General features: G+C 37.0%; 1 protein-coding gene across 8 annotated transcripts in view; it reads right to left on the bottom strand.

Annotated features, from left to right (window-relative positions):
- Nucleotides 1-26,088, bottom strand: part of ANKRD17 (ankyrin repeat domain 17) — a 177,527-nt gene that overhangs the window by 63,373 nt on the left and 88,066 nt on the right. For 5 of the 8 annotated variants that reach the window (XM_059668945.1, XM_059668979.1, XM_059668963.1 and 2 more), the window contains 10 exons: nt 24,419-24,513; nt 22,063-22,300; nt 20,098-20,289; nt 19,660-19,769; nt 14,805-14,892; nt 13,562-13,689; nt 13,199-13,342; nt 12,679-12,781; nt 10,523-11,269; nt 6,307-6,455 (listed from right to left, as the gene is read on the bottom strand). In XM_059668945.1, the coding sequence (XP_059524928.1) occupies nt 6,307-6,455; nt 10,523-11,269; nt 12,679-12,781; nt 13,199-13,342; nt 13,562-13,689; nt 14,805-14,892; nt 19,660-19,769; nt 20,098-20,289; nt 22,063-22,300; nt 24,419-24,513 (1,994 nt within the window). The remainder of the gene's footprint in view (nt 1-6,306; nt 6,456-10,522; nt 11,270-12,678; nt 12,782-13,198; nt 13,343-13,561; nt 13,690-14,804; nt 14,893-19,659; nt 19,770-20,097; nt 20,290-22,062; nt 22,301-24,418; nt 24,514-26,088) is intronic. The other 3 variants (XM_059668955.1, XM_059668996.1, XM_059669005.1) reach the window with 3 other exon arrangements.

The following is a 26,088-nucleotide window of genomic DNA, read 5'->3' as shown; positions in this document are numbered from 1 at the left end:
TTCCTTATACTAACATTAGTTATGTGTCTATCAACCTCAGAAGACTATTGATTCCTAGAAGGTAATAAACATGTTTTATTTATGTCTGTACCTTCCATCTATAATTGTTGCCTTGTTAGGAAAAAATAATAATTAAGTTAAATGAACAGCAATAGGGTTACACATTTGAAGACTATTACTAATGAAATAAAGGATTATATAGAGGGTGGGGCAAAAGTAGGTTTCCAGTTGATCACATGAAAAATAATAGATTAGTAAATGTTAATATAAACTCTGCATTCCACATACTCACAACTGTAAACCTACCTTTTTTCTATACAAACAACTGTACCTACTTTTGCCCCACCCTGTATATATGAACACACTATATTTAATGTATTTGTGTATTTATATACTATTTATTATATTTATGTAATAAATATCAAAAGGAAAGGCATATTCTCCCAGAAGGTCAATAGTTCTAAAAAACAAATTCCATTACAAAAAAAAAAAAAAAAGATTAACAAGAGATAAAAGACAAAACTGATAAAGATTCAAGAAATAAGAAAAGCCTACTAGTCAGTGATGAAGAGGGAGACCGCAAAAGCTGCTCTGCAGAAGAGGCTGGCAGAGAGCAGAGCTACTGACTGCAGAGATCAGGGATGGCCACAAGGGAGAGATGCACCAACTACAACAACGGAGAAGGACATGAATACTTAAATGAGTGACAGCTCTGATTGTGAAGTCTTTGATCTTCATTTCAGGTTTATAAGAAGAAATTACTGATTTTAGAGAAAAGGAGACAAAGGCTCAGAGTAACAACCTTCCCATGGTCACACAAAATCCTGCTTTTCTATTACATCACAGCTAAGGCACAACTAAGGTCAATGTAACATAAGCCTATCTGTCTTAGGTGCTCTCAATGAGTAGAAGACTCAATTTTATAAAGTTTATAAGGTTTCTAAACATCTTCTTGGGGTTAAAGATTAAAGAGTAATTTAGGAAATTGGTATCAATCTAAAATTAGAGAATGAAGAGACAAAATTTGAAAAAGATAAGTATGAAAATTTTAGGGGATTAATAAAATACTCTTTTTTAAAATCACATTATAAAACATCATTTTTACTGATATTTATTAAGTACCTTTTATATCAAAGTACTCTGCTAAATACTCTAGGCTTGACCTGATCACTAGGAACTTACTGATTACTATATAGGACAAACGTAGTGGCTCAAACTATGAGAGAAATATTGAACAATGCATTATGAGAATTGAAGAAACAGTATATTTAAACCTGAGAAAAGAGAGTTGGTCAAATTCCTTGGGGAATTTAAGAGTGGGTAACTTCACTGTATAACATTTTGTGGCAATCTTTTAAAGATAAGAATGAAAGAAGTTTATTTTTGTTAATCCTCACTTGAGGATATATTTTTCCCATTGATTTTTAGAGAGTGGAACGGAGGCGGTGGGGAGGGAAAGGAGGGAGAGAGAGAGAGAGAGAGAGAGAGCGAGAGCGAGAGCGAGAGAGAGAGAAAGAGAGAGAAAGAGAGAGAAAGAGAGAGAAAGAGAGAGACAGAGAGGCATCAATTGGTTACCTCTCACATGCGCCCCAGCCCCAGGGCCAGGGATCAAGCCTGTAACCTAGGTATGTACCCTTGACCAAAAATCAAACCTGCAGACTGATGCTCTAACAACTGAGAAAAACCAGCCAGGGCAAAACAATTTTTTTTTAAGAATAGTCTAGAGAGAGGGGCAGGGAGAGAGATAAACACTGATGTGAGAACACACCATCCACTGGCTGCCTCCTGTATGCCCTCTACCAGGGACAGAATCTGCAACCCCAGCATGTGCCCTTGACTGGGAATAGAACAGGTAACCTCCTGGTGCATGGGAGGAAACCCAACCAACTGAGCCACACCAGGGCAAGAATGAAATAATTTTTGAAATGAGGTTTCCACCCTCCCTCCCCCAAATAGAGACCTATCCCATCCCAAATTGATAAAGATGCTGTCAAAACTTATAGTAAAACAGCCCAAGTAATTCCTCCAAACTATCATTTATGAATGTTTCCTAAAATAAATTTTAATGTGGTATCAATCTTGTTTTGAAAATATTCAGACCCGATTCAATAAAACCATTACACGAGAGTTGAAAAGCCTGTGGTAACCACTTGCACACCTAAGGTTATTTCTAGTTATATAAGATTTGAGGAACGTTATAAAAAATGTAAACTCTTACCTAAAGCATTCAGCTGTCCGGGAATTAAACATAATTTCTGCTAATTCTTGTTAAAAATATTAGTTCCTGAGCATCTTAATCAAAGGAGTTTAAGGCCTGACCATTTTAAGAATCATTATCATTTTAAAAAGGAGACATATGCTGAGGCTTTCAAAAAAATTCACATTTATTTTGTTCTTCCTTAAATTAAGATTTGATATAAATATGCAATATGGCCAAAGGAATATGCAGAAAATATGCAAAGATGAAGGACACGTGATCTTTTGCCATGTAGGTGGTGGCTCATTTTCTCTAATTTACCAGGTTAAAACAGGTAGCATAGGCAGTACTTTAAAAGCACAGATTCTAGAGCCTGAATGCAGGGATTGCTTGAAAACCGGCTCTACCATAAATTAGCTGTTGGGCAAGGTAGTTATTATCTCTTAAGTCTCACTTTTCTCATATGTAAAATGTTAATAGCAGTAGCTACTTCATGGGACTGTTATGAAGACTAGATTCAATTAAAAGTTATAAAGTGAAAAATATACATGTCGAGACTTATTGAATAAACAAATAAAGGCTTAAATTATTAGAGAATGTTTCATCTTTCAAAACAGGAAGAAAGTTTATCATATCACTTGTCTGTTATGGCACAGTACTTGCACAAATAAACCAAAATATCCAGTAAGTAAAATCTCAATGAATTTTCATTTTAGAATCTAGAAAAAAAATTTCAGACGAATCTATATAAAAGCCAAAGTGACCGGTTGACCAGTTGCTATGATGTACACTGACCACCAGGGGCAGATGCTCAATGCACAGGCAGGGGAACATGGAACAGATTGATGAATTTCAGAGGGAAGGGGAGAGGAGGGAGGGCAGGAAGAGATTAACAACGAAAGATCTTATATGCATTCTAGAGGCCTGGTGCACAGATTTGTGCACCAGTGAGGTCCCTCAGCCTGGCCTGCGGGGATCAGGCCGAAACTGGCAGTCCAACATCTCCCGAGGGGTCCTGGATTGTGAGAAGGTGCAGGCCAGGCCAAGGGACCCCACCAGTGCATGAATCTGTGAACCGGGACTCTAGTTTAGTATAAAGGAATCTTTATTTTTATCATTTAACATAACTGTTTGGTATCATAAAAACTAGTAGATTAAATACAAAGTTAACATTAAAATTAAAGAAAAAAATGGTGAACAATTATTTCTGAATATCCATTTTATATTGTTTCCCAAAGAAGACACTTCCTAATGTCTAACTAAGCAATTATGCTAAACTCCATGAAAAGTAGTATTAACTCATTCTAGGCTACTGGAAAGACCTCCATGTAGAGACCAGGTAAAGAAGGAGCAGATTCTTAAGGAACCACAGTTAAATCTTTTTATATAAGCATGTCTACGACATTTAAAATATAAGTTACACTTTTTAAAATTAACTAATACTATTTTTTAAAGTATCTATGTATAACATCTCAGAGATTAATTTATAATACAGTGATGGTTGGGTGGTATAGTCAGGTAAAATTTCACTGTCACTACAATAATTTCAAATTCAATAAAATCATGATCATATGTGGAGGAACTTTTCCTGCAGTGTTTTATTGCAAAGCATTTTTTAAAAGAAATTCTTTTACATTTTAGTTAACACGTTGAGCCCCATGTCAGTCACCGGTGACTGACACTATACTTTCTGTCTGGAAGACAAAACAGGCTGGGCGTTTAACTTGTTAAGTTTTTACTTTTGCTTATGGGTTAATTCTTGAACTCACAAAAACTAGAAAATATACTTGTGGTTAAAATATAACAGCCTCTGCCCGGCTGGTGTGGTGCAGGTTTGACTTCTGGTCAGAGCACACGCCAGGGTTGCAGGCTCGATCCCTGGTGAGGCAGCAGATAGATGTTTCTCTTTCATCGATGTTTCTAACTCTCTAATCCTCTCCTTTCCTATCTCTCTAAAAATCAATAAAAATGTATTTTTAAAAACAAGAAAAAACATAACCTCAAGAGTAAAAGAAATTGGAGGAAAATAATACAAATTCAATACCAAATTCAATACAATTCTACAACACTACCAATATTAAAAGTGAGCCATTATAGTTCAAGTAAATGTCTCATATTTTTAAAGAAGGCCGTATAGTATGTTAGGTTAGAAAGTTGTCTTTGAAGTCAAACTGACCTAAGTATGACCCCTAGCCCCATTAGTTAGCTAAATTAAGTGATTGTAAGCAAAATGAATAATCTCTTAGTCTCAGTTTCTTCAGGGAAATGAGTATTTAAGAGCAGCTACCTCCCTCCGGCCATCAACCTATGAACCAGGAGATCATGGTTTGATTCCCAGTCAGGGCATATGCCTGGGTTGGGAGCTCGATCCTTAGTGTGGGGTGAGCAGGAGGCAGCCAATCAATGATTCTCTCTCATCTCTCTCTCCCTCTTTCTTCCTCTCTGAAATTAATAAAAATATATATATTAAAAAAACAAGAGTAGATACCTTGCATATATAGTCTGAAGATTAGATAACTCCTTAAAAACATTCCCTGACAATTTTAAGTGCTAAAAAATAAAGTTAAAACAATGGAAAAGATACAAACATTTGGGAAGCAAGTAAGAATGGAACTGAAATTCCTTTTTCACAGTATTATCAAGAAACATTTTAATGACAAGCTATGTATTTTTTATATCACAATAGTTTATTTTTTTTTAAATCTTTGTTGTTGCAAGTATTACATATGTACCCTTTTCCCCCCCTATTTACCTCTTCCAGTCCACCCCTGTCCCCCAACAAGCTATATTTTAAATATGTTAAGAGTGTATGTTCTTAATGGTCCAATAACACACACACACACGTCCTGAAATCCAAGTTTAAATAAAGAACTGATCATTTATAAAACAAAGTTTTATCATGTAACCTCCCCTCCCCCAATACACTATCTATATAAAGAGCCAAGGGCCATCGCAACTGAACAGACGACTGAACAGGCTGAGTGGGGCGACAAGGCCGACAGGGGGGTTGGGTTAGTGAGGGACGACCAAACGACTGAGCACCAGGCTGTGTGGGGCGACCAGACCGGCAGGGGGGTAGTGAGGGGCGACCAAATGATTGAGCACCAGGCTGCGTGGGGCACCCAGGCCGGCAGGGGTGTAGTGAGGGATAACGAAACGACTGAGCACCATGCTGGCTGGGGGGGCAGTGAGGGGTGACCAGGCTGGTGAGCAGTTAGGAGCCAGTGGTCCCGGATTGTGAGAGGGATTCCGGATTGGAGAGGGTGCAGGCTGGGCTGAGGGGACCCGCCCCCTCCATGCACAAATTTCATGCACCAGGCCTCTAGTCAAAACATAAAACTAAATGAACTGTCATTTCTCAGTCCTAACGTAGGCCATATATCTTTACCTTGCTCAACTGTTTTCTAAGCTAGGTCTCTTAGCATTTCTTTAGGATAAAACACAACTTATCCTCTCCTCCTAACCTCACTTTGCCTTGAGATTTCATAGTAAACTATCTTTTTTAAGAACTGGGTTTTTGTTGTTTTGCTTTTTACTTAACAGTGTTTAACACACACACACACACACACACACACACACACACACTCACTACATGTCAGTTAGCAAGATCACAATTTCCAAAGATGATATAAATGCTTCTGAGTAAATGTGATATAAATGGAACAATCTATTTTTTACTATTTTATTTTTTAATTCCTCCCCCACATACACCATTTATCCCCTCTATGCCTTCTTCCACTTCCACTCACCCTCTGCCCCTGCCAGCATCACCCTCAATCTTTTCTTTTATATGCAATCCATTATGAATTTTAAAGCATATCTTTTCATTTAAGAGTAGAAGAAAATACACACAAATCTTAAGGTATTTCTTTTTATATCCTCTGTAAACTAAAGTGTTTAAAAAGGATTATTTGATGACCTTAGAAATTAGGCCATCACATAATTATTAGTAAAAATCCATATTTGATGTTTTTATATTTTTAAATGTAGATTCTAATTTATTTCGAATAGTGGCTCAAGTCTCTGCCCAGAGACAAAGCATTCTAAGGTCATTTAAATCACTGATTAATGTGTCTAATGAAGATATACTTCCATCATTTGAAGCTTACCTGTGCATCAATATCAATGGCAGGGTAGATTGGAAGCATGGCTGAAGGAGAGATGATGGGACTTGGAGTTGGAGTCTGAGGTTGGGAAATGGAAGCAGCGATACTGTGGGTAGGAGTGTTTGACATTGCAGATGCTCTTCCACTGACTGCTGTTGAACAAAATAACTGCACTTAATAAGGATAAAACATTGTTAGGTAACAGTAAGAAATAATTATTGGAAAATATTTATAGACTTCTTAAAAAACAGAATGTCTAGAGGTAGACTGCCACAGCACTAGTAACTCATTATCCTGGTTATTTCTGACTTTGGACAATAATCCAAAATTATAATGTATACCGAGAGTAACCCATTTTCTAATTAATCACCTGAAAAACAAATTCCTCTCTTATGGTATGTAATCATAAAACCTTAATTCAAAATAACCCTGAAAACAAAAATATTTTTATGAATCTAAATTAAATATAAATGCAAATGGATATGTTATCCATTATACCTTCTTAGTCAGAAAAGGAATAAAAGATAAAATAGTCATGTTCAGAAGAAGAAGAAGAATGTGATTTTACCTGCCAATTCCACACCTTATATTCTATAACTACTGTAAGTAATATCACTGTTTGGGAGAACCTTGCTATCTAATCATTTAAAAATGCCTCCTACTATTTAACTGCAGACAGGAGGAGAATTATATTCTGAATTGCAGTCCTTACTATGACAGCATAGTCAAATATAAAAATTTGATCCTCACACAGAAATACAATTTCTCACATGTAGAAGTATTCTGAGGGGATAAAATGTCTACCAATCAATCCAGCAATCACACTGACATATAAGGACAAAATTAAAAGATTAGGGTAGAAATAAATGTATGCACACAAACATCCTTCAGATACAGATTATTGTTAGTTCTTCTAAGTATAATTTCACATGATATTTTCACAAAAAGATGCAAATTGAGAGGGGCTAATTTAATTAGGTCAGTACTTGATGTGGTAGAACTCCAAAGGTGGTGGCAGTTAAGGGTACTTTATTCCCTCATCGACTCACTTCTGGAGCCGATATGTGAACACCAATCCTTTTTTCCCCTATTAAAAATGCTGTAGCACTAAATTTTGGGCATTAGTCTTTGAATGGTCAACAGTAGTGCAGGTGTATGTTACCAACTTAGTTATCAACTACATCAGACAGAAAACAATCATGATACACAACTGGATCTGAAACCAGACAAAAGAGGTTATAATCCCACCAAGAACAAAACTAAAATCGATCTTATAACAATTATAAACATGATTGTCAATTAAGAAATCTATTTTACATAAAATCCTTAGTTCAGGCACAAACATATACTATACATTATAGTAACACACATTCTAAAATTACACATTTTTTAAGTCCACTTAAAAGCCAAACGAAAAACAAAAAAGGGAACAAAACAAAACAAATCAAATCAAAACACAAAACACTGTTTTGAAGCCTTATGGAATCAGATCAATAGAAAAGGGCTTATACTAATATATTTAATTGATCATCTAATGACCTTGATATTATTACTCCATATTGATAGCCTGTACATTAATTTTTTTAAAATCAAGATAATTTAAATGTATATATTTTATCTATAAATTTCAAAAATATAAAATATATGACTATTTACATTTCAATTGGAATAAATTCCTTAAAGAACATACTGAAAATTGGTTTTCTTATTTTTGGTCAAATTATTCTTACCATCTCATCTAAGAGGAGATAGGAAAAAAACAATTCCCTCATTTCATTTCCTTATTTAAAACTAAATAACTGTCACTCATCCATTCTCTATAGTTAAAGTAATATTTATAAATACGTAGACATGTGAAGAAACTCTGGTACAGATCTTTACATGTGGGACTTCACATTTGGGGTTAGATTTTAGAGAGGGAGACCAGATGTTTAGAAAAGTTTTAATACCCGGTAAGAAAAGAAGGAATCTGAGAGCACAGCAAAGATAAGGTACTAAGACTAGTTAAACAGAGAACTGATTTTGCTTTGGCAAGTAGATAGGGCAGGGGAGATAGAATTTGGCCAGCCAAGTACTAGAGAAAAAGATACTGAACCTTGTTAGAGCAGTCTAGTAAATGGGACATAAGGAAAAAAGAACAGAGTTTTATGCTGAATGAAGGACAACTGAGCATAATTAGGTTGTAAGATATTAAGAAACACAAAATGGTCATTAGTCAACTGAAAGAACAAGTACTACCACAAAACTTTAAAGAAAGATTGCAGAAATGAGTGCAGGAGTATATATGCATGTGTACATGCATGACGATGGATAGGTTTCACGTAGGTAGCTGGGCTTTTTAAAACCTGTTCTTCCTTCTGCCATTTCTTCTATCCCTATGCAAATAAGCATAAGAAAGAAGTATTTTCATAATATGACAAATATCTGTCATATATCCTGAAAAGTTATGTGCTTAAAAAATTTTTTTATACTTAAAAACCTGGAACACACAGGCAGAATCTAATGTTTTTCTTTGGCAAAAACATCAACAGAAAAACTACATTACAAACCTCAAATAATTCTCATCAGCACAAACACCATACAACTAACTGACAAATCACTGTTGATCACTATGCCCAAGAACATCAGGTAAATTCTGGAGCACATTAAAAAATATTAAATATTCTTTGGTATAGAATGTCCATTCTTCATTTAATTGGAAAAGTAACACTTAACTCTATACATTCATTGGTAGATCAACTGACATAATAGAACACCATTATGATCTAGATTAATGGCTATGGAAGTAATTATCAAATTTGGAATTTGGGGCTACTGTTCTCCAATTTTCATAAGATACCAAATTCCTTTAAATTGTATTCCCAATTATTATAACCAGCTAATGGTGATTAGGAGCAATTTTCAAATCTATAGAAAAATTAAATTCTTAAGAAAATCTTTATAATTCTTAATGATTAATACCATTTCCCCCCAAGATAATTATTGTACCCTATTAAGATTAGCAGAGACTTTCATTCCGTATATTACTGTTGAGGTGATTTTAAAAGGGAACTGGGAAACTTTAGAGCAGATTTTAAGTATACAAAATCTGTCTCATTAGCTGGTTTCTTAGTTTCTGAATGTCAACACTATACAATTTAGTTTATTCTTTTAAAAGCTGAACGTTAAATCACATATAATGTCACCATAATATGTAATGTTACTAAATATAATTTCAAAATCAGAAAAATTCAAGTCTTTTAAAGTACAGACAAAAGAGTGAAAATAGGGGGAGAGAACTATTTAACTCTTTTTTCCCCCCGTTTCCTTCTTCGTCAATTTTCTTTTTCATTAGCTTTTTTTAATGAAGAAAATGATCTGTCTCTGTATAACATTCTTATGGTTTATAATCCTGTGAAATGTCATTGCACTAGTTTGTTACAGAATTTATGAAAAAGTAGGTACCAAAACCGGAAACCATTAAAACAACCTTCTAAAATATTTCTTCTTGCCAACGAAACTAATTATAATGAAATAAAATTTCTCTGACTACACATTTTCTTTTTTTCCTTCTCTGATTACACATTTAAAGAGATATTTGTGATATTGTGAGGGGACCCGACCATACCTTCCCATAATACAATTAGAAAGAGACTACACATTAACATTCACAGGGGATAAAAATCACTGACATACAGTATAATCAAACCCTATTTGGTTTGGTACTTTATTATTGTTTTAAAGGTGCTTTAAATTTTTTTAAAAATATCCATCAGGTTTGAAGTCTCATCCATTAGGATATAAAGTATTTCTGTTTACAAATAAGCTTCCTGATATCCTACTAAGTTTTGCACTTCAACTTCTATCAATTTCCCAGTTTCTTGGTGTGAATACAGAAGCAAAAAATATAAAATTCAATTTTAGTATTCTGAACTTAAAGAGAAAAAACAAAAACAAAAACCAGAGATCAAACATCAACCCCACTACTGAAAAGCCTAGATTCCCAGTCTACTCAGCTAAGCCAGAACGTTTCAGTCACTTGCACTGAACGAGCTAATCTTTAATTTGACCTGTATCCATTTGAAAACTTCTGAGATTGAATTAATATTTCTAAAGATATACATGGGTCAAGAGTCCAAAAATAGTTCTCAAGTTGGGCAATGGCAAAAAATTGTGGCACACTCTTACTCGCCTTAAGCAAATCATATTTTGATACCTGCTCATAACAATATAAACCCACCTGCCATGATGTCATCCAGCGTGTCATTGAGGGTCTGAGCAGGGCTGGCTACCATTAACCCTTGCTGTGTTTCTGTCAGAATTCCTTGCCCCAGCCCTGCCAACTGTGCTTGGCCCAGTACTGGCTGTCCAACTATTACTCCTTGCAGTTCTGTAAGATTAGCGATGGACCCTGGAGGCAATGGACCTGCCGCCAGAGGCAAAGCTTGAGGCATGGCCAGAGGCTGGATTGGTGCAAAACCCATCTGAGCAGCAGTCTGCTGGGGATCATCTTGAAGCAAAACGGGATCCACCTGCTGTAATCGTGCATAGTCTCCTTCAGAAAGCTGTTCTCCAAGAGGAGCTAGTAGTCCCAGATGTTGGCAAGATTGTTGCTGCTGCTGCTGAAGTTGAATTCTTTGAGCTTTAACCTCTAGATACTGCTTTTTTAGCTGCTGCTGAGTTTTCAGTTGTAACTCTCGTTCTACTTTCTGTAGTTCCTCCAAAATCTTTTGTTTCTTCTGAATTTGTTCCTCCCTTGTTTTGTTCAGCTCCTCAATCTTCTCCTTGGTAAGTTGATCAGCATGAGCCAGTTCCAAGGACTGCAGCTGTGCATTCTTTTCTATGGCTTCTTTTATCCTCTGTTCCAGTTCTGTTAACTTTCCCTGAGCCTCTTCTACAATGCTCTCTGGAGACTGATTGGTGATGTAACCCTGTACATCCTGGCTGTTTGCTGGCAAATGGCTGCTGGACTTTTGTTTAGAAGCAGCTGTGTAAAAAAGAAACCCCCTCAGAAGTGCACATGAATGGCATCCTCATTACAGAGTTACTGTTGGGAGGTTTAGTGCCAACAGTTATGCACCAAGTTATCCTAGCCATAGAAGGTGAAAATGCACTGTGTTAAGGAGTTAAAAAACAAATTCACCTTCTTTATCATAAACATAAAATGTATGTATTTTATGTGCTAGAGTCATCTTTGGAAAATATATTTAAGAATTTTAAAAAATATCACATGGCTAAAATTAGACAATAGAGGAATGCAGGTTTGTGATATCTAAGAGATGTAATTAAAATAAAATATAAGGCTATGTGTAACCTGGTCATAATGATGTAAAAAATTATCAGAATAAAAAGATAATGCTAAACTATTAAGATGTAGGGAAAATTTAGACCTCTAAGTCAAGGTTTTTCCATATTTAATAGTTGTGCCTTACACACACACAAACACACAAAGAGTACCCAAACCACTGAGAGGTGCCAGGAAATTAAAATCCAACTAAAATATGTCTTTGTTGGGGCCTATCATCTTCAAGACTGATAAAATCAAGACATAAATTCACATTCCCACAGCTACCTGGCCAGCAGAGAATTGGGATTCAGTTTCTCTGAAAGAAAAGATGTTGGACTACACCATTCACTCTATCTTCTGATAGCCAGATGAAAAAACAGACCTGGCTACAGGTACAGCAATCAGTATTGGTAATAGTGATTGGAAAGAGCTGGTGAAAATACTTAGTATTCTTGTTGGTAAAATAATATAGGTAACCAAAAACCAAAAATTAAAACCACATTGGTTCTTCAGGTAAAACTCTTTAAAAAGAAAAACTGATTAAAACTAGTAGCTGTAAAGTTTTGGGACATAACTTATGAACATGCATGGTGTAACATCCACAAGTCAAATATGGACCTCCAAAATTCTAGGGAAACAAACAAGCATATCTGAAGTAACTTTTAGTTATTGGTTGAGAAAAGATATTCCAGATATGAAATATATATTATACCAGTTATTATAAAATAAATTTTAATCTAATTTTAATTTCATGCTTCATATCACTACAGAAATTTAGTTTTACAAAAAAACATTAATCAACTAATACCCAGCCTAACATTTTGACATAAATAGAAATGACCAGTTATTAGAGGAAATCATGGATAATCAGAATTGCATCAAAGATGAACATCTGAATTTCTCTTGCTAATATTTCTAGTTCTAGCACAAGTTAGTGCTATTAACTATCTTCTCTCCCAATAATATGCTTTTTTTCATTGGTAAAAATTTTTTTAATTATGCCAATAAAATGCAATTTTTGTGGAAAAATAATTTTAAATAGCTAGGCTTTTGTAATCTTATCATTTTTACCTCAACAACATGTTAGAGTCTTTAGAAGTATAACTGACCTTTATTCCTGATGGGAAGTGTAGTGGCAACATTGGCAGGTGGTTTATCAGGCTCCTGAGGGGGGACAACCATGGGCAGTGCTTGAACTGGTACACGAGGAGCCTAAGACAAAGGAAAGTAATTATGTTTCTGCTTTTCCTATACACTCCATTAAATAATATGCTTTAAATGAACTGTAAGTTCAAAGACTTATTCAAAATATTTTTTCTATTCTTTTTCAAAGTATTTTTAATATGGCATTATTCTCAGACAAGAACATATTTACTTAAAATATGTTGATACCTGATTATTTTTCATGACATTTATGAACTTTAAATTCAAATGGTTATTCTGGCTCTAAGAGAGAAAAGTCCTATCAACCTATAATCTGCATATTATACCAGATATTCATTAGCACATCAAGTACATCTAAAAAGAGAACTACGTATCACAACAAAATATAATCTAGTTTAAATTGAAAATCTGAGCAATAGGGAATAAAGAAAATATAATATAAAGTGCTTTCATTTTCAGTCTTACCCTATTTAAATCGTGGGATGGGGGCGTTAACTGAGTGACATCTGGTGGAGGGGCTGAAAGCAAGTTATTAGGATAGTCCAAAAGATAGCAAACAACACTTGTATGGCCACCTTTTGCTGCTTCTATCAACATAGTCGAGCCATCCTAAAAGAGTGGATATGGAAGGGAAAAGAAACATTTTTTGAAACAAGTTAATTTACAGAATTATTTAAGGAAAATAAAGCCAAAAGTCCCAGGCACAATAAAATCATTGATTTAGTAAATGAATACACTAAGAATGCCATTATAAATGGAACTTGTAGATATTTTCTAGTACAAGAATAAAGAATCCACAGTGCTACCTGAAACATATGAGTTACATACTTTTAAACGATGAGTAGGATCTGCCCCATGAGCCAAAAGTAGTTCCACCACGGCCAGGTGACCCCCTGCGCAAGCCAGGGACAATACAGTATGGTCATTATTAGCTGTAGTTCTATTCACATTCGCTCCTGAAACAGACAAGGCACAGAAAATCATATTATTAGAGTGTGGTTTCTTAAATTATGATAAATTTCAAAAACATAAAGAGAACATATAATAAAGCCCCACATAGCCATTACCCAGCTTCAATGATTATAAATAAATGTCCAATCTCTTTTCACATATACATCAATTATTCTCTGCCATCCTGAATATTCTAAAATAAACCCCAGACAAATGTGATATAATTTCATCTATAAACACTTCAGTATGTGCCAGTAGAAGATAATAAAAGGACATAACACTAACGTAACCAGTTTTTAAAAATTAAGATATGTAATTTTATTTACATTTTAAGTTATTTAGTAGAGAAGTGGACGAAAAACCAAGGGATAAGTTTGCAGAGAATGAACATGGCATAGAAAGTAATAATGAGTAATAATGTCATCTTTTTCCAATGGGAATATCTGAGAATGAAAACAGGTATTCGTCTGGGATTTGGAGCATTGCGCTAAGCAATGTGGAAAATGGAAACAAAATAGCAGGAAAAAGCTGGTCAGATTTATTAAAATTAAGCAAAGGAGAGAGAGTATACTGAGTATGTAAATAATTCCATTTTTGAAAAAACTATGGTATAAACATCCATCACAAGTAAGTGTTTGAATAATTTAATCAGTAAGATATTTGATTTTTTTGTCTTTATGTATAAACAATTACAAACTGTACAGTTCTTTAGTATTTTTGATAAACTGCCTTTTTAATTGTATAAAGTCTTTCTATATACATCCTTTCTCTTTTACCAAGTTAACCAGTGGCATAAATATAAAAATCCAGATTTCAAGATATATTATTACATGAACAGAAAAGACTTTAAGTTATCTAAACCTTTAAAGTTTTACATAAAGAAATTTTTCTTTATAAAAGTGTTTCTTGACAAAGGTGATACTCAGCATGATCATTCTTCATAGTTTGGACCTGTTCTATGTATTGCAGGATGTTTTTCAAATACCCAGTCACAAAATCTCAGCATACCAACAAAATGTCCTTTATCCCTCAATCTTTAAATACCTGAGTGCAGGGATAGATACCTTTGATTAAAAAACAAAATAAACAAAAAAATCCTACTATTTTTACACAAACCTACCTTTACTAATTAAGAACTGAACAGTACAAACATGACCGGCTCTTGCAGCTTTCATTAAAGGAGTTCTTCCACCTTCAGATTCATGCTCCTATTTAAAAAACACATACTTAATTGATATTTAATTGCTAGGGTACAATTATTCTTTCTCATGATAGACTAACTTTTGAATCCAAATATATTAAACATCATTCTTTGAAGGAAATTAAGGAATACATATTTCAATTTAGGAAATCTAAATTTATAAACATGCCCTATGGAAATAATTTAAGAACTAGAGATATATTCATGTGATTGTGATGTCCTAATTTAAATCCATCTGGGTAATTTTTCCTTCTTTCTCTACAAAAAGAATTGTGAAACCTGAACAGTGAATGGCACTCTAGCATGGCACTCTAGCATAGCCCTTTAAAAATGATCAAAATTATTAGCATTAATCTCATCCACTCCAAGTGATTTTTGTTTCAAAAGTTTTTATCCTATATGTATGAATTTCTATAAGTACATCTCTCTCTTTGACTTTCCATTATCTCTATTGTACCTTATATAAAAACAAAAGGCTAGGAAACTTAACTCTACAACCACTGATTATAAAATATTACTAGAGATTTCTAGATTTCAAAAGGATGGAGAATCTATTGCTTCCTTGTGATTAATGGGTAATTGAGAATGCTACAGGAAATGTTTTCAGACCTTAGAACAGTGATGGCGAACCTATGACACGCGTGTCAGAGGTGACATGCAAACTCATTTTTTTGGTTGATTTTTCTTTGTTAAATGGCATTTAAATATATAAAATAAAGATCAAAAATATAAGTCTTTGTTTTACTATGGTTGCAATATCAAAAAATTTCTATGTGTGACACGGCACCAGAGTTAAGTTAGGGTTTTTCAAAATGCTGACATGCTGAGCTCAAAAGGTTCGCCATCACTACCTTAGAATATACAGGTTTGAGAAAAATACTTTTGATAAAGTATTTCTTTTATTTTAAAATATGATTTTACTGATTTCAGAGAGAGGAAGGGAGAGGGTGAGAAACATTAATAATGAGAATATAAAGTATTTTATATGTACTAGAGGCCCAGTGCACGACTTTTGTGCACTGGGGGGGGGGGGGGGGGAAGAGAGGGGAGACCCCTCAGCCCAGCCTGCGTCCTCTAGTAGTCTGGGACCCCTTAGGGCAGTGGTTCTCAACCTTCCTAATGCCACGGCCCTTTAATACAGTTCCTCATGTTGTGGTGACCCCCAATTTCATTGTTACAAATTGAACATAATTAAAGCATAGCGATTAATCACAAAAACAATATGTAATTATATATGTGTTTTCTGATGGTCTTAGGTGACCCCTGTGAAAGGGTCGTTTGACCCCCAAAAGGGTCGCGACCCACTGGTTGAGAACCACTACCTTAGGGGATATCCAATTGCCAGCTTAGGCCTGCTCCCCACTGGCAATCGGACATCCCCTGAGGGGTTCTTAGTGCTGCCGGGGAGGCGGGAGAGGTTCCCACCACCACAGCTGCACTTCCCAGCTGTAAGCCCGGCTTCTGGTTGAGCAGCACTCCCCTGTGGGAGCACACTGACCACCAGGGGCAGCTCCTGCGTTGAGCGCCTGCCCCCTGGTGGTCAGTGCGCATAATAGTGACCAGTTGTCCTGCCATTCGGTCAATTTGCAGACCTTTTATTATATAGAATTTTCAACACTCACATCTGATGAACAACTTTTGGGTTTTCTCTTAAGCCATATATTAGGTTATTCCAATTGCAATGGACTAACTAGCAATATTACATTGCTGCATGTTTCATAGCCCTGTGGTAAATTTTGAAAATATAGTTCCTAACTGAAGAAGCTCAAAATCTAATTAGAAAGTAATATACATACAACTAATTAGAATATAATGTGTGTCACAAGTGTTTCAAGAGTTCTACCAACATATGCAGAGCTGAAAGAGACCATAATAATAATGTAATTCAAACCTCTCCTTTCAAGAAGTTAAATCAAGTTTACAAAACTAATTACGGAGGAGCCTATTTCTGCCTATACATGAATTTGTCATAAACTATGAACTTCTTCAGGAAAACTCATTTATTTGTTAATATCAATCCCAAGAACACATGAGAGCATATATTTTAACTGAAACTAAAACCACCTTTTCATGTCTCACTCCTAGCCTCTCTTAGGCTAAATTAAAGACTAGTTATTTTCACCACACATATCTGCTTTATGCTTCTCTACCTCTGAAGCTATGCCTATCCTATATTATTTCCTCCACTAGAATGTCTCTTTTGTCACAACATTGCCATATCTACCTTTCTTAATTTTAGCCAGCCCCAAATATAATCTGAGATGACATTTTTAGCTCTTTTGCCTTGTTTACTCTCTGTAATTTCCCTGACATCTCTTTATAATCTTCCTTATAATGACCTTGGTATTTCACACTTCTTTTAAAAAAAAAAAAGTATATATATATCGTACATAAAAGAGGTAATATGCAAATTGACTCTCACGCCCTCACACAATATGGTCGCCCCCCCCCCAATGTGGTCAAAAGATGGCCGCCACAAGATGACCGGCAGGGGAGGGCAGTTGGGGGCAACCAGGCCTGCAGGGGAGAGAAGTTGGGGATAATTGGGCTGGCAGGGGAGCAGTTAGGCATCGATCAGGCTGTCAGGGGAGTGGTTAGGGGGTGATCAGGCTGGCAGGCAGAAACAGTTAGGGACAATCAGGCAGGCAGGAGAGTGATTGGGAGCCAGCAATCCTGGATTGTGTCGGGGATGTCTAACTGCCGGTTTAGGCCCGATCAGGCCTAAACTGGCAGTTAGACATCCCCCGAGGGGTTCCACATTGGAGAGGGTGCAGGCTGGGTTGAGGCACATCCCCCCCCCCCCCGCCCAGTGCACAAATTTCATGCACCGGGCCGAGAGAGAGAGAGAGAGAGAGAGAGAGAGAGAGAGAGAGAGAGAGTGTGTGTGTGTGTGTGTGTGTGTGTGTGTGTGTGTGTGTGTGTGTGTGTGTACTAGAGGCCCAGGGCACGAAATTCGTGCAGGAGCAGGTGTCCCTCAGCCCAGCCTGCACCCTCTCCAATCTGGGACCCCTCGAGGGATGTCCCACGGGGTTTGGACCTAAATGGGCAGTTGGACATCCCTCTCACAATCCGGGACTGCTGGCTCCCAACTGCTCGCCTGCCTGCCTGATTGCCCCTAACTGCTTCTGCCTGCCAGCCTGATCAATGCCTAACTGCTCCCCTGCCAGCCCAATTGCCCCCAACTGCCCTCCCCTGCCGGCCTGTTCACCCCTAACTGCCCTCCCCTGCCGGCCTGTTCACCCCTAACTGCCCTCCCCTGCCGGCCTGTTCACCCCTAACTGCCCTCCCCTGCAGGCCTGTCCCTCCCAACTCCCCTCCCCTGCAGGCCTGGTCACCCCTAGTTACCCTCCCCTGCAGGCCTGGTTGCCCCCAACTGCCCTCCTCTGCTGGCCATCTTGTGTCCACATGGGGGCGGCCATCTTTTACCACATGGGGGCAGCCATCTTGTGTTGGAGTGATAGTCAATTTGCATATTACCTCTTTATTATATAGGAACTAGGGGCCCGATGCACGAAATTCGTGCACTGGGTGTGTGTGTGTGTGGGAGTGTCCCTCAGGCCAGCCTGCCCCCTCTCACATACTGGGAGCCCTCAGGCGTTGACCCCCATCACCCTCCAATCGCAGGATCGGCCCCTTGCCCAGGCCTGATGCCTCTGGCTGAGGCGTCCGGCCCGGGCAGCGGGGACCCGCAGCTGCAGCGGCCCCGCGATCGTGGGCTCTGCTTTAGGCCCAGGCAAGGGACCCCTAGCTCCCGGCACTGCCAGCTTCGACCGTGCCCAGCTCCCATCGCTGGCTCCACCCCTACTTCCTGCTATCACTGGCCAGGGCGGCAAAGGCACCTGATTCTCCGATCATGCCCCCCAGCTCTTAGCTCCCCCCTGAATTTCCAATCACTGTCAGTGGCAGGGGGCTTCTTCCTGCTTTCCCTTTCGCCTCCCTGCATTGTGCCTACATATGCAAATTAACCGCCATCTTGTTGGCAGTTAACTGTCAATCTTAGTTGGCAGTTAATTTGCATATAGCCCTGATTAGCCAATGAAAAGGGTAGCTCGTACGCCAATTACCATTTTTCTCTTTTATTAGTGTTGATATATATAATTGATTTCAGAGAGGGAGGGAGAGGGAGAGATAGAAACATCAATGAGAGAGAATCATTGATCGGCTGCCTCCTGCACACCCCCTACTGGGGATCGAGCCTGTAACCTAGGCATGTGCCCTTGACTAGAATCGAACCAGGGACCCTTCAGTCCACAGGCTGGTGTTCTATCCACTGAGCCAAACCACCTAGGGCTTTCATCTTTCTTACTAATTAACAATTATTTGAGGGAAAATATTCTTTATTAAATATACCATCTTTAAAATTTATTTTATTTAATGCTTTGAATAGTATAAGAAAAATTTATTTCCTAAGTTCAGTGAAATACCTCTAAGCCATATTTGCCTTTTTATAGCAAATCAGAAAAGCTTCTAAAAAGAGCTAAATATACAAGAGGAAATAATTTTGTACTAATATATCGAACACATGGTTTTCCCTTTTTTGTGTGTGTGGGGAATGAGGGTTAGTAGATTATGTACTCCTGCTAACAAGGAAAATACTAATGTGGTCACCAAACAGTGTAAAAAAACAAAACAAAACATAACTAAATGAGATAATTATGGTAAAAAAGCTAACATAAAATCAGAAATAAATTCCTTTTGTCTATATTCTCCATAAAATTTTAAATTAATTTCTTGCATTAGTTTTAATTAGGATTTAAAATGTGACATAGCTTACCAGATCTGCTCCTGCCTGAAGCAGCACATCTGCTACATCAGTGTGACCATTTTCACAGGCATATGTTAGTGCTGTATCTCCTGTTGCTGTTGTTGCATGCACATTAGCTCCTGTAACAGTATTACACAATACATAGACTTAATAAAACAATCATAAGATATAAATGAGGACACAGAAATTTCTCCCAGAAAAGCCATATCTCCTCTAATTAGACATAATATCTTTATTCATTTCTAGAAAATAGAGAGTACTGTCAGCATCTTTACAAGCAAAACGAAAAAAAAAATCACCGCTTGAAATTTAAGTTGCAGATACCTTAAACAGCAGTAAGATCACACATGTTAGTGTACCATAAGATCAGGAAAATTATTTGCATTATAACATTTTTACTTAAGTAAATCATGTAAAAAAACTCCTCCCAAATGCAAAAATGCCTACCTGCTGCTAATAAGTATTTAACTAACTCCAAATGACCCTCTTGAGCAGCTTCCATTAAGGGGGTAGAACATCCTAGTTCTATATCAGCTCCTGCCTTAATTAGAAAGTCTGCCACTTCCAGAAAGCCTCCACAGCAAGCCAGAGTCAAAGCAGTTTCTTGAGTTTCTTCTGTCTGTGCATTGATATTTGCTCCTAAAATAATTAAAGAAAGTCATTAACTTATTCCAGAGATATGCAAAACATATTTATTTCCTAGTGAACTATACTTCAAAAATGAACATTTACGTTACTTTACTAAATAATAAAGTGCCTCTCCCTTACTCTGAGAAGCAGTTAAAAATAAAACCATCAAAACCATATTCACTAGTGGATATTTGATGTACATAGCTGAAGCAAGCTTTATTCAGCCAGGAGGTACAATCAGGTGCAATATTGAAAGCATTCTACATATTAGCGCCATTTTTTAAAATGTACTTTATTGATTTTTCACGGAGAGGAAGGGAGAGGGATAGTCAGAAACATCAATGAGAGAGAAACATTGATCAGCTGCCTCCTGCACACTCCCCACTGGGGATGTGCCTGCAACCAAGGTACATGCCCTTGACCGGAATCGAACCTGGGACCCTTGAGTCCGCAGGCTGACGCTCTATCCACTGAGCCAAACCGGTCAGGGCTTAGCTCCATTTTATACCTAAGAAAATCGAGGTTAATTAACTTGTCCAAGGTCACAACATTATCATTATCACTATTACCACCATCACCATAGCTAACACTTAATAGGTACTATATGATAAATAGTATATATATAACATACATATAGTTTCACAAAAACCCTAAAGATGACAAAATTAAGGCATATTAGATTAGAAACTTGCATTAAGTTACAAAATTGACAAGCAGTGGAGTTGTGATTCAAACCTAAAAAGTCTGCTCAAACTATGTTTTTAAAATTCTAGTCAATATTACCTCTCGATAAAAAGGTTTTAGTAAAATGGGCCATTCCTCTTAAATTTGTCCAAACAAAAACTTTACTATTAAAAGGGATATAAAAATTAAACTAAAGTATGGATAGCGATGGGAGATTACTCTAAACTTAAAGTATCTTAATACAATAAAGTAACTCTTTTTATCAAGTTAATCTTTATGGCGGGATTTCTCATACTGTTTCATGAAACAGTAGATATATGAAATATTAACAGGTATTCTACCCCAAGAGAAATTTTCTTATATTAGCTTGAGAAATACCCCATCTCCATTTCTCTGTTGTGGGTTTTGTTTTCTTTAAAATTTCTTTTAATTACCTGAGGATATGTTTTTATTGATTTTAGAGAGAGAGGGAGAGAAACATCCATGTGAAAGAGAAACATTGATTTGCTGTCTCCTATAAAAGGATTGAACCTGCAACCTGGGTATGTGCCCAGACCAGGAATTGAACCTGAGATCTTTTGGTGTACGGGACACCGCTCCAACCAACTGAGCCACACTGGCCAGGGCCAGTTCTGTCTGTTTTTAAACACATAGCACATGATGACTCTGAAAGCTCTATATTTAAAAAGTCTATTTGATTTTGAGCATAGTATAGAAGCCATTTTCAAAGCAAATATTTTATCATTTGTTTTTGTGACAATCCTCATTACAAATCTATTATAAAGATGAAATACTGAATTTAATTTTATAAAATTATAATTTACATTTTACACCAGCGGTTCTCAACCTGTGGGTCGCGACCCCTTGGGGGGTCAAACGACCCTTTCACAGGGGTCACCTAAGACCATCGGAAAACACATATATAATTACATATTGTTTTTGTGATTAATCACTATGCTTTAATTATGTTCAATTTGTAACAATGAAATTGGGGGTCACCACAACACGAGGAACTGTATTAAAGGGTCACAGCATTAGGAAGGTTGAGAACCACTGTTTTACACATTTATGCTTTAGTGTCTTAATTGGAATGGTTACCTTGGCCTAGAAGTAATGCCACCATTTCTTCATGTCCTTCACGAGCTGCTTCCATCAATGGTGTATAACCTTCATCATTGACCTCTTCCAGGCTAGCTCCTCTTTCAATAAGTAAGGCCGCAAGTTCCACATGCCCACCACATGCAGCCAATGTCAATGGTGACTCAAATGAATCAGCAGGCATGTTCACTTGGGCACCACTGTCAAGAAGTAACCTAGCTACTTCAACATGGCCATCCTAATTACAATGCAATTAAAAAATTAAATCAGCACCATTAAAGAAGCTTTAAAAATATGAAGACTTCTCATTTATTATACAAATGAAACTTATTAATCTCCATTCAAATAAAAATTCATCTATACTAACAGTTGAGTAAGCAAGTATTAAGATCTATATATATTTCTTCAGTACAGAGTAGGAAATAGAGATTGAGGATATAAAACATGTAGGAAAATGATGCATTCAATCAAAAAGTTTATTAACCATCAGGGGGAAAAACCAGTAGGTACATGAAACAAGAGACTACTATAAGATAACATCAACACTGCATGGTATAAACTTAAATGCTAAAAGAATAAAGGTTAGAAAGCGAAAGTTGGATTTTTTGTAGAAACCTTAAGAACAAGCAATCTTTAGATTAGGTAAAGAAAAATGCAATACAGTTAGGAGTGGGAGAATTGTGCATGTGAGGGAAAGGGGAACACAATATGCATATGGTACTTCCTTTGTTGTTCAACATTCAAATGCCAAGGAAAATGAAGAAGAAAAAAAAGAAGTGCTCTCTGATTATCTTCTGTCCCCTTTTACCACAGCTTTCCTAACTATTAGCAACTCTAAGGTTCTTCTTTCCATTATTGTTGTTTCCTTTGATATACTTTTCCATTCTATGTATTACCTCAGAGGCATTTCATCTTCTTTTTAACGTCACACTCATTTTTGCCTCCATGTCTGCCATATGATACCACTTTAATGTCTTATTACTGAGGTTACTTTGGTGTTCCTCCAGCTCAGAATTTTCTCCCTCTGTAGTCAAGTCCTACATTGCCTGGCCCCTACTAATATCTTTCACCTACTTATAACACTTCCAGTGCATCCTGGTTAGAGGTACAGAACATTTCATTTTAATTTCTTAATCTACTTATGGGTTGTTTCTCTAGTGGGGGTGGCAGATGTTTTATTTTAAGTTCTTTATCATGAAGATATTATTGATGTGTTTTATACACATTATCTCATTTAATCTTCATAACAACCCCAGAGAAAGGTATTATTTCTCATGTTAGAAAATAGGGAACTCAAAAGCTTTGGAGAAAACTTTTTGTTTAAAAGAATAATTTACTAAAGCAAACACTGGCATGGCAATAACAACAACAAAAACACACACAAAGATAACTCAAGTCTTAAATGACTACCTAATATTTTTAAATTAGTAATTAAAAATTAACACCCTTTTAATAATCATTCTCTGAAGGGAAGTTGAGAACAGAAACTTCAAATTCATTTGAAGCCTTTATCTATCTTGGGCATGTTTTTCTCATCAATCTGTCTATAATGTCACTTTGATCCATTTCTGTGCCACAAATCATAGATTGAGATACAGAAATTTAAGAGTACTCTTATCACCCATCCCCACATACACACTCTAAAACAGAGTTCTTACAAAAGGAACTCAGGGCCCAGAAAAACCATGATAGAGAGGGAAAAATGTAACACAAATAATAGTCTAATTTCAAATTTCTCATAAATAAAATTATTGGTTTCATAAACATGTTATGCTTAGTAATCTGTGTATTCTCTGTGAATTATAGTCTTCTCTTTAATATCTTTGATCAACCTTCTTAAAAGTCACTTTAAATTGTATGCATGTATGCATAACCCATGGGCAAAGACAATTGTGTGGTGAAGGCTTGGGGTGGGGGTGGGCTACACGGGGTCAATGGGGCGGGGGAGAGAAGAGAGAAGGGACATATGTAAAACTTTCATCAATAAAGATTTAAAGGCAAAATAAATGCAAAAACTACAAAAAAAGTCGCTTTTTGTGCCAACCACATAAAACCAGTAGTGTTATGTGAGACTAAGAAAATGAAGGTAATGCTGTAAAGCTTCAGAAAGCACTTCTAATAGAAGTCAATGTTGTATAACTGTCTCTGAAAACTATTGATAATTCAAGACAGCTGAGGTTCTGTTCCATAATAAGTCTATAATAAACAGAATTTTTTTTATCTTAATTCAGATATTTTATTTTTTTGCTTTAAAATAAACAGAAATTTTGAGCTTAAGGAAAAGACACTCAATGTACATTATATATTATTTACATAAAATATGTAAATATATTTCATGTTATTTCACCAATCTTACCATGCAAGCCTCCATTAGAGCAGTGTGCATTTCATCTGTTTTATGCTCTTGATCTGCGCCTGCTTCCAAAAGAAATCGCACCATCTCTAGGTGTCCTAAACCAAAAGTGTATTAAGATTACTTAAAAACCTTATTCCAAAAAATGTATGACATATTATACTATTTTAATAAGTTTTATTTAAATTATAGCAATACATTTTTACAAGTAATACTCAGGTCAGCTACAAGTTATCCTCAATGGCTGAATACAACTTATACCAGTGATCTTTGGTGTTCTACTCCTTACCCCACTGCCCTCCAACTGTTACTACTAGTATCGTTGCAGTAGATGGTCAAAGATGCCATTGAAGTCCAACACCCAGAATATCCCCTCTACCACCTTTTAAGAGACCAGGCATGCTATAGTCATTTTATTTATCGTGTGGAATAAATTAACTATCATGAACTAGCAGCCTAGGATGATTATAATCCTTGAAGTTACTTCTATGAGAAAATGTGTTTTAAATTTAAATAACTGAAACTTTTTAGGAACAATCTGCATACACATTAAGAACTGCATACAGGAGAGAAACCAAGATGGCGGCATAGGTTAACGCCGGAGATTGCTGCCTCGAACAACCACTTCAGAGATATAAATAAAGGACAGAACAGACATCATCCAGAACCACAGGAAGGCTGGCTGAGTGGAAATTCTACAACTAGGAGGAAAGAGAATATCATACCCAGACTCAGAGGAGGCGCAGTGCTGAAGTGAAATACTAAGGTGCGGAGTGCACGCGGAGTGGGCTGGAGGCGGAGGGCGCGGTTGTTGTTTTCAATCGGGAGGGAGTTTCAGGCTCTGAGCTCCAGATCCGGGCAAGTCTCTAGGGACCCAGACTCAAACGGGAGAAGCGGGACTGTCTGGCTTCGGTCGGAACTCGAAGGCAGCTTTCTCTCCGAGGTTTGCAGCAGTTGCTGGGACTCTGAGAGGCAGAGCCCCTAGGGACGGAACTGAGAGCAGCCATAACTGTTCGCTCCGGCCCGCCCTGTAGATCCCCGGGGACCCGCCCCTCGAAGCCCTGCGCAGAGCCATTTGCCAGATAGCCTCAGGCAAATGCTAGATTAGCACCGCCCTAGAGATCCAGCACAGAAGCTCTCCCACTGCAGACACAGCAGACTCTCATAGCCAGTTAGCCTGGAGGTCAAATCACCCCCCCCTCCCCGGCACTGCCGACAACAATCAAGGCTTAACTACAACAAGACTGCGCACAAAGACCACTAGGGGGTGCACCAAGAAAGCATAAAAAATGCGGAGACAAAGAAACAGGACAAAACTGTCAATGGAAGATACTGAGTTCAGAACCACACTTTTAAGGTCTCTCAAGAACTGTCTAGAAGCCGCCAATAAATGTAGTGAGATCCTCAAGAAATCTAATGAGACCCTCGATGTTATGATAAAGAACCAACTAGAAAGTAAGCATACACGGACTGAAATAACGAATACTATACAGACTCCCCACAGCAGACCAGAGGAGCACAAGAATCAAGTCAAAGATTTGAAATGTTAAGACGCAAAAAACACCCAACCAGAAAAGCAAAATGAAAAAAGAATCCAAAAATACGAAGATAGTGTAAGGAGCCTCTGGGACAGCTTCAAGCGTACCAACATCAGAATTATAGGGGTGCCAGAA

The sequence above is a fragment of the Myotis daubentonii genome, chromosome 1 (assembly GCF_963259705.1).
Source record: "Myotis daubentonii chromosome 1, mMyoDau2.1, whole genome shotgun sequence".
NCBI classification, from domain to species: Eukaryota; Metazoa; Chordata; class Mammalia; order Chiroptera; family Vespertilionidae; genus Myotis; species Myotis daubentonii.
Note: the sequence above shows the minus strand (reverse complement) of the source record. Positions and strands in the feature narration are given on the sequence as shown.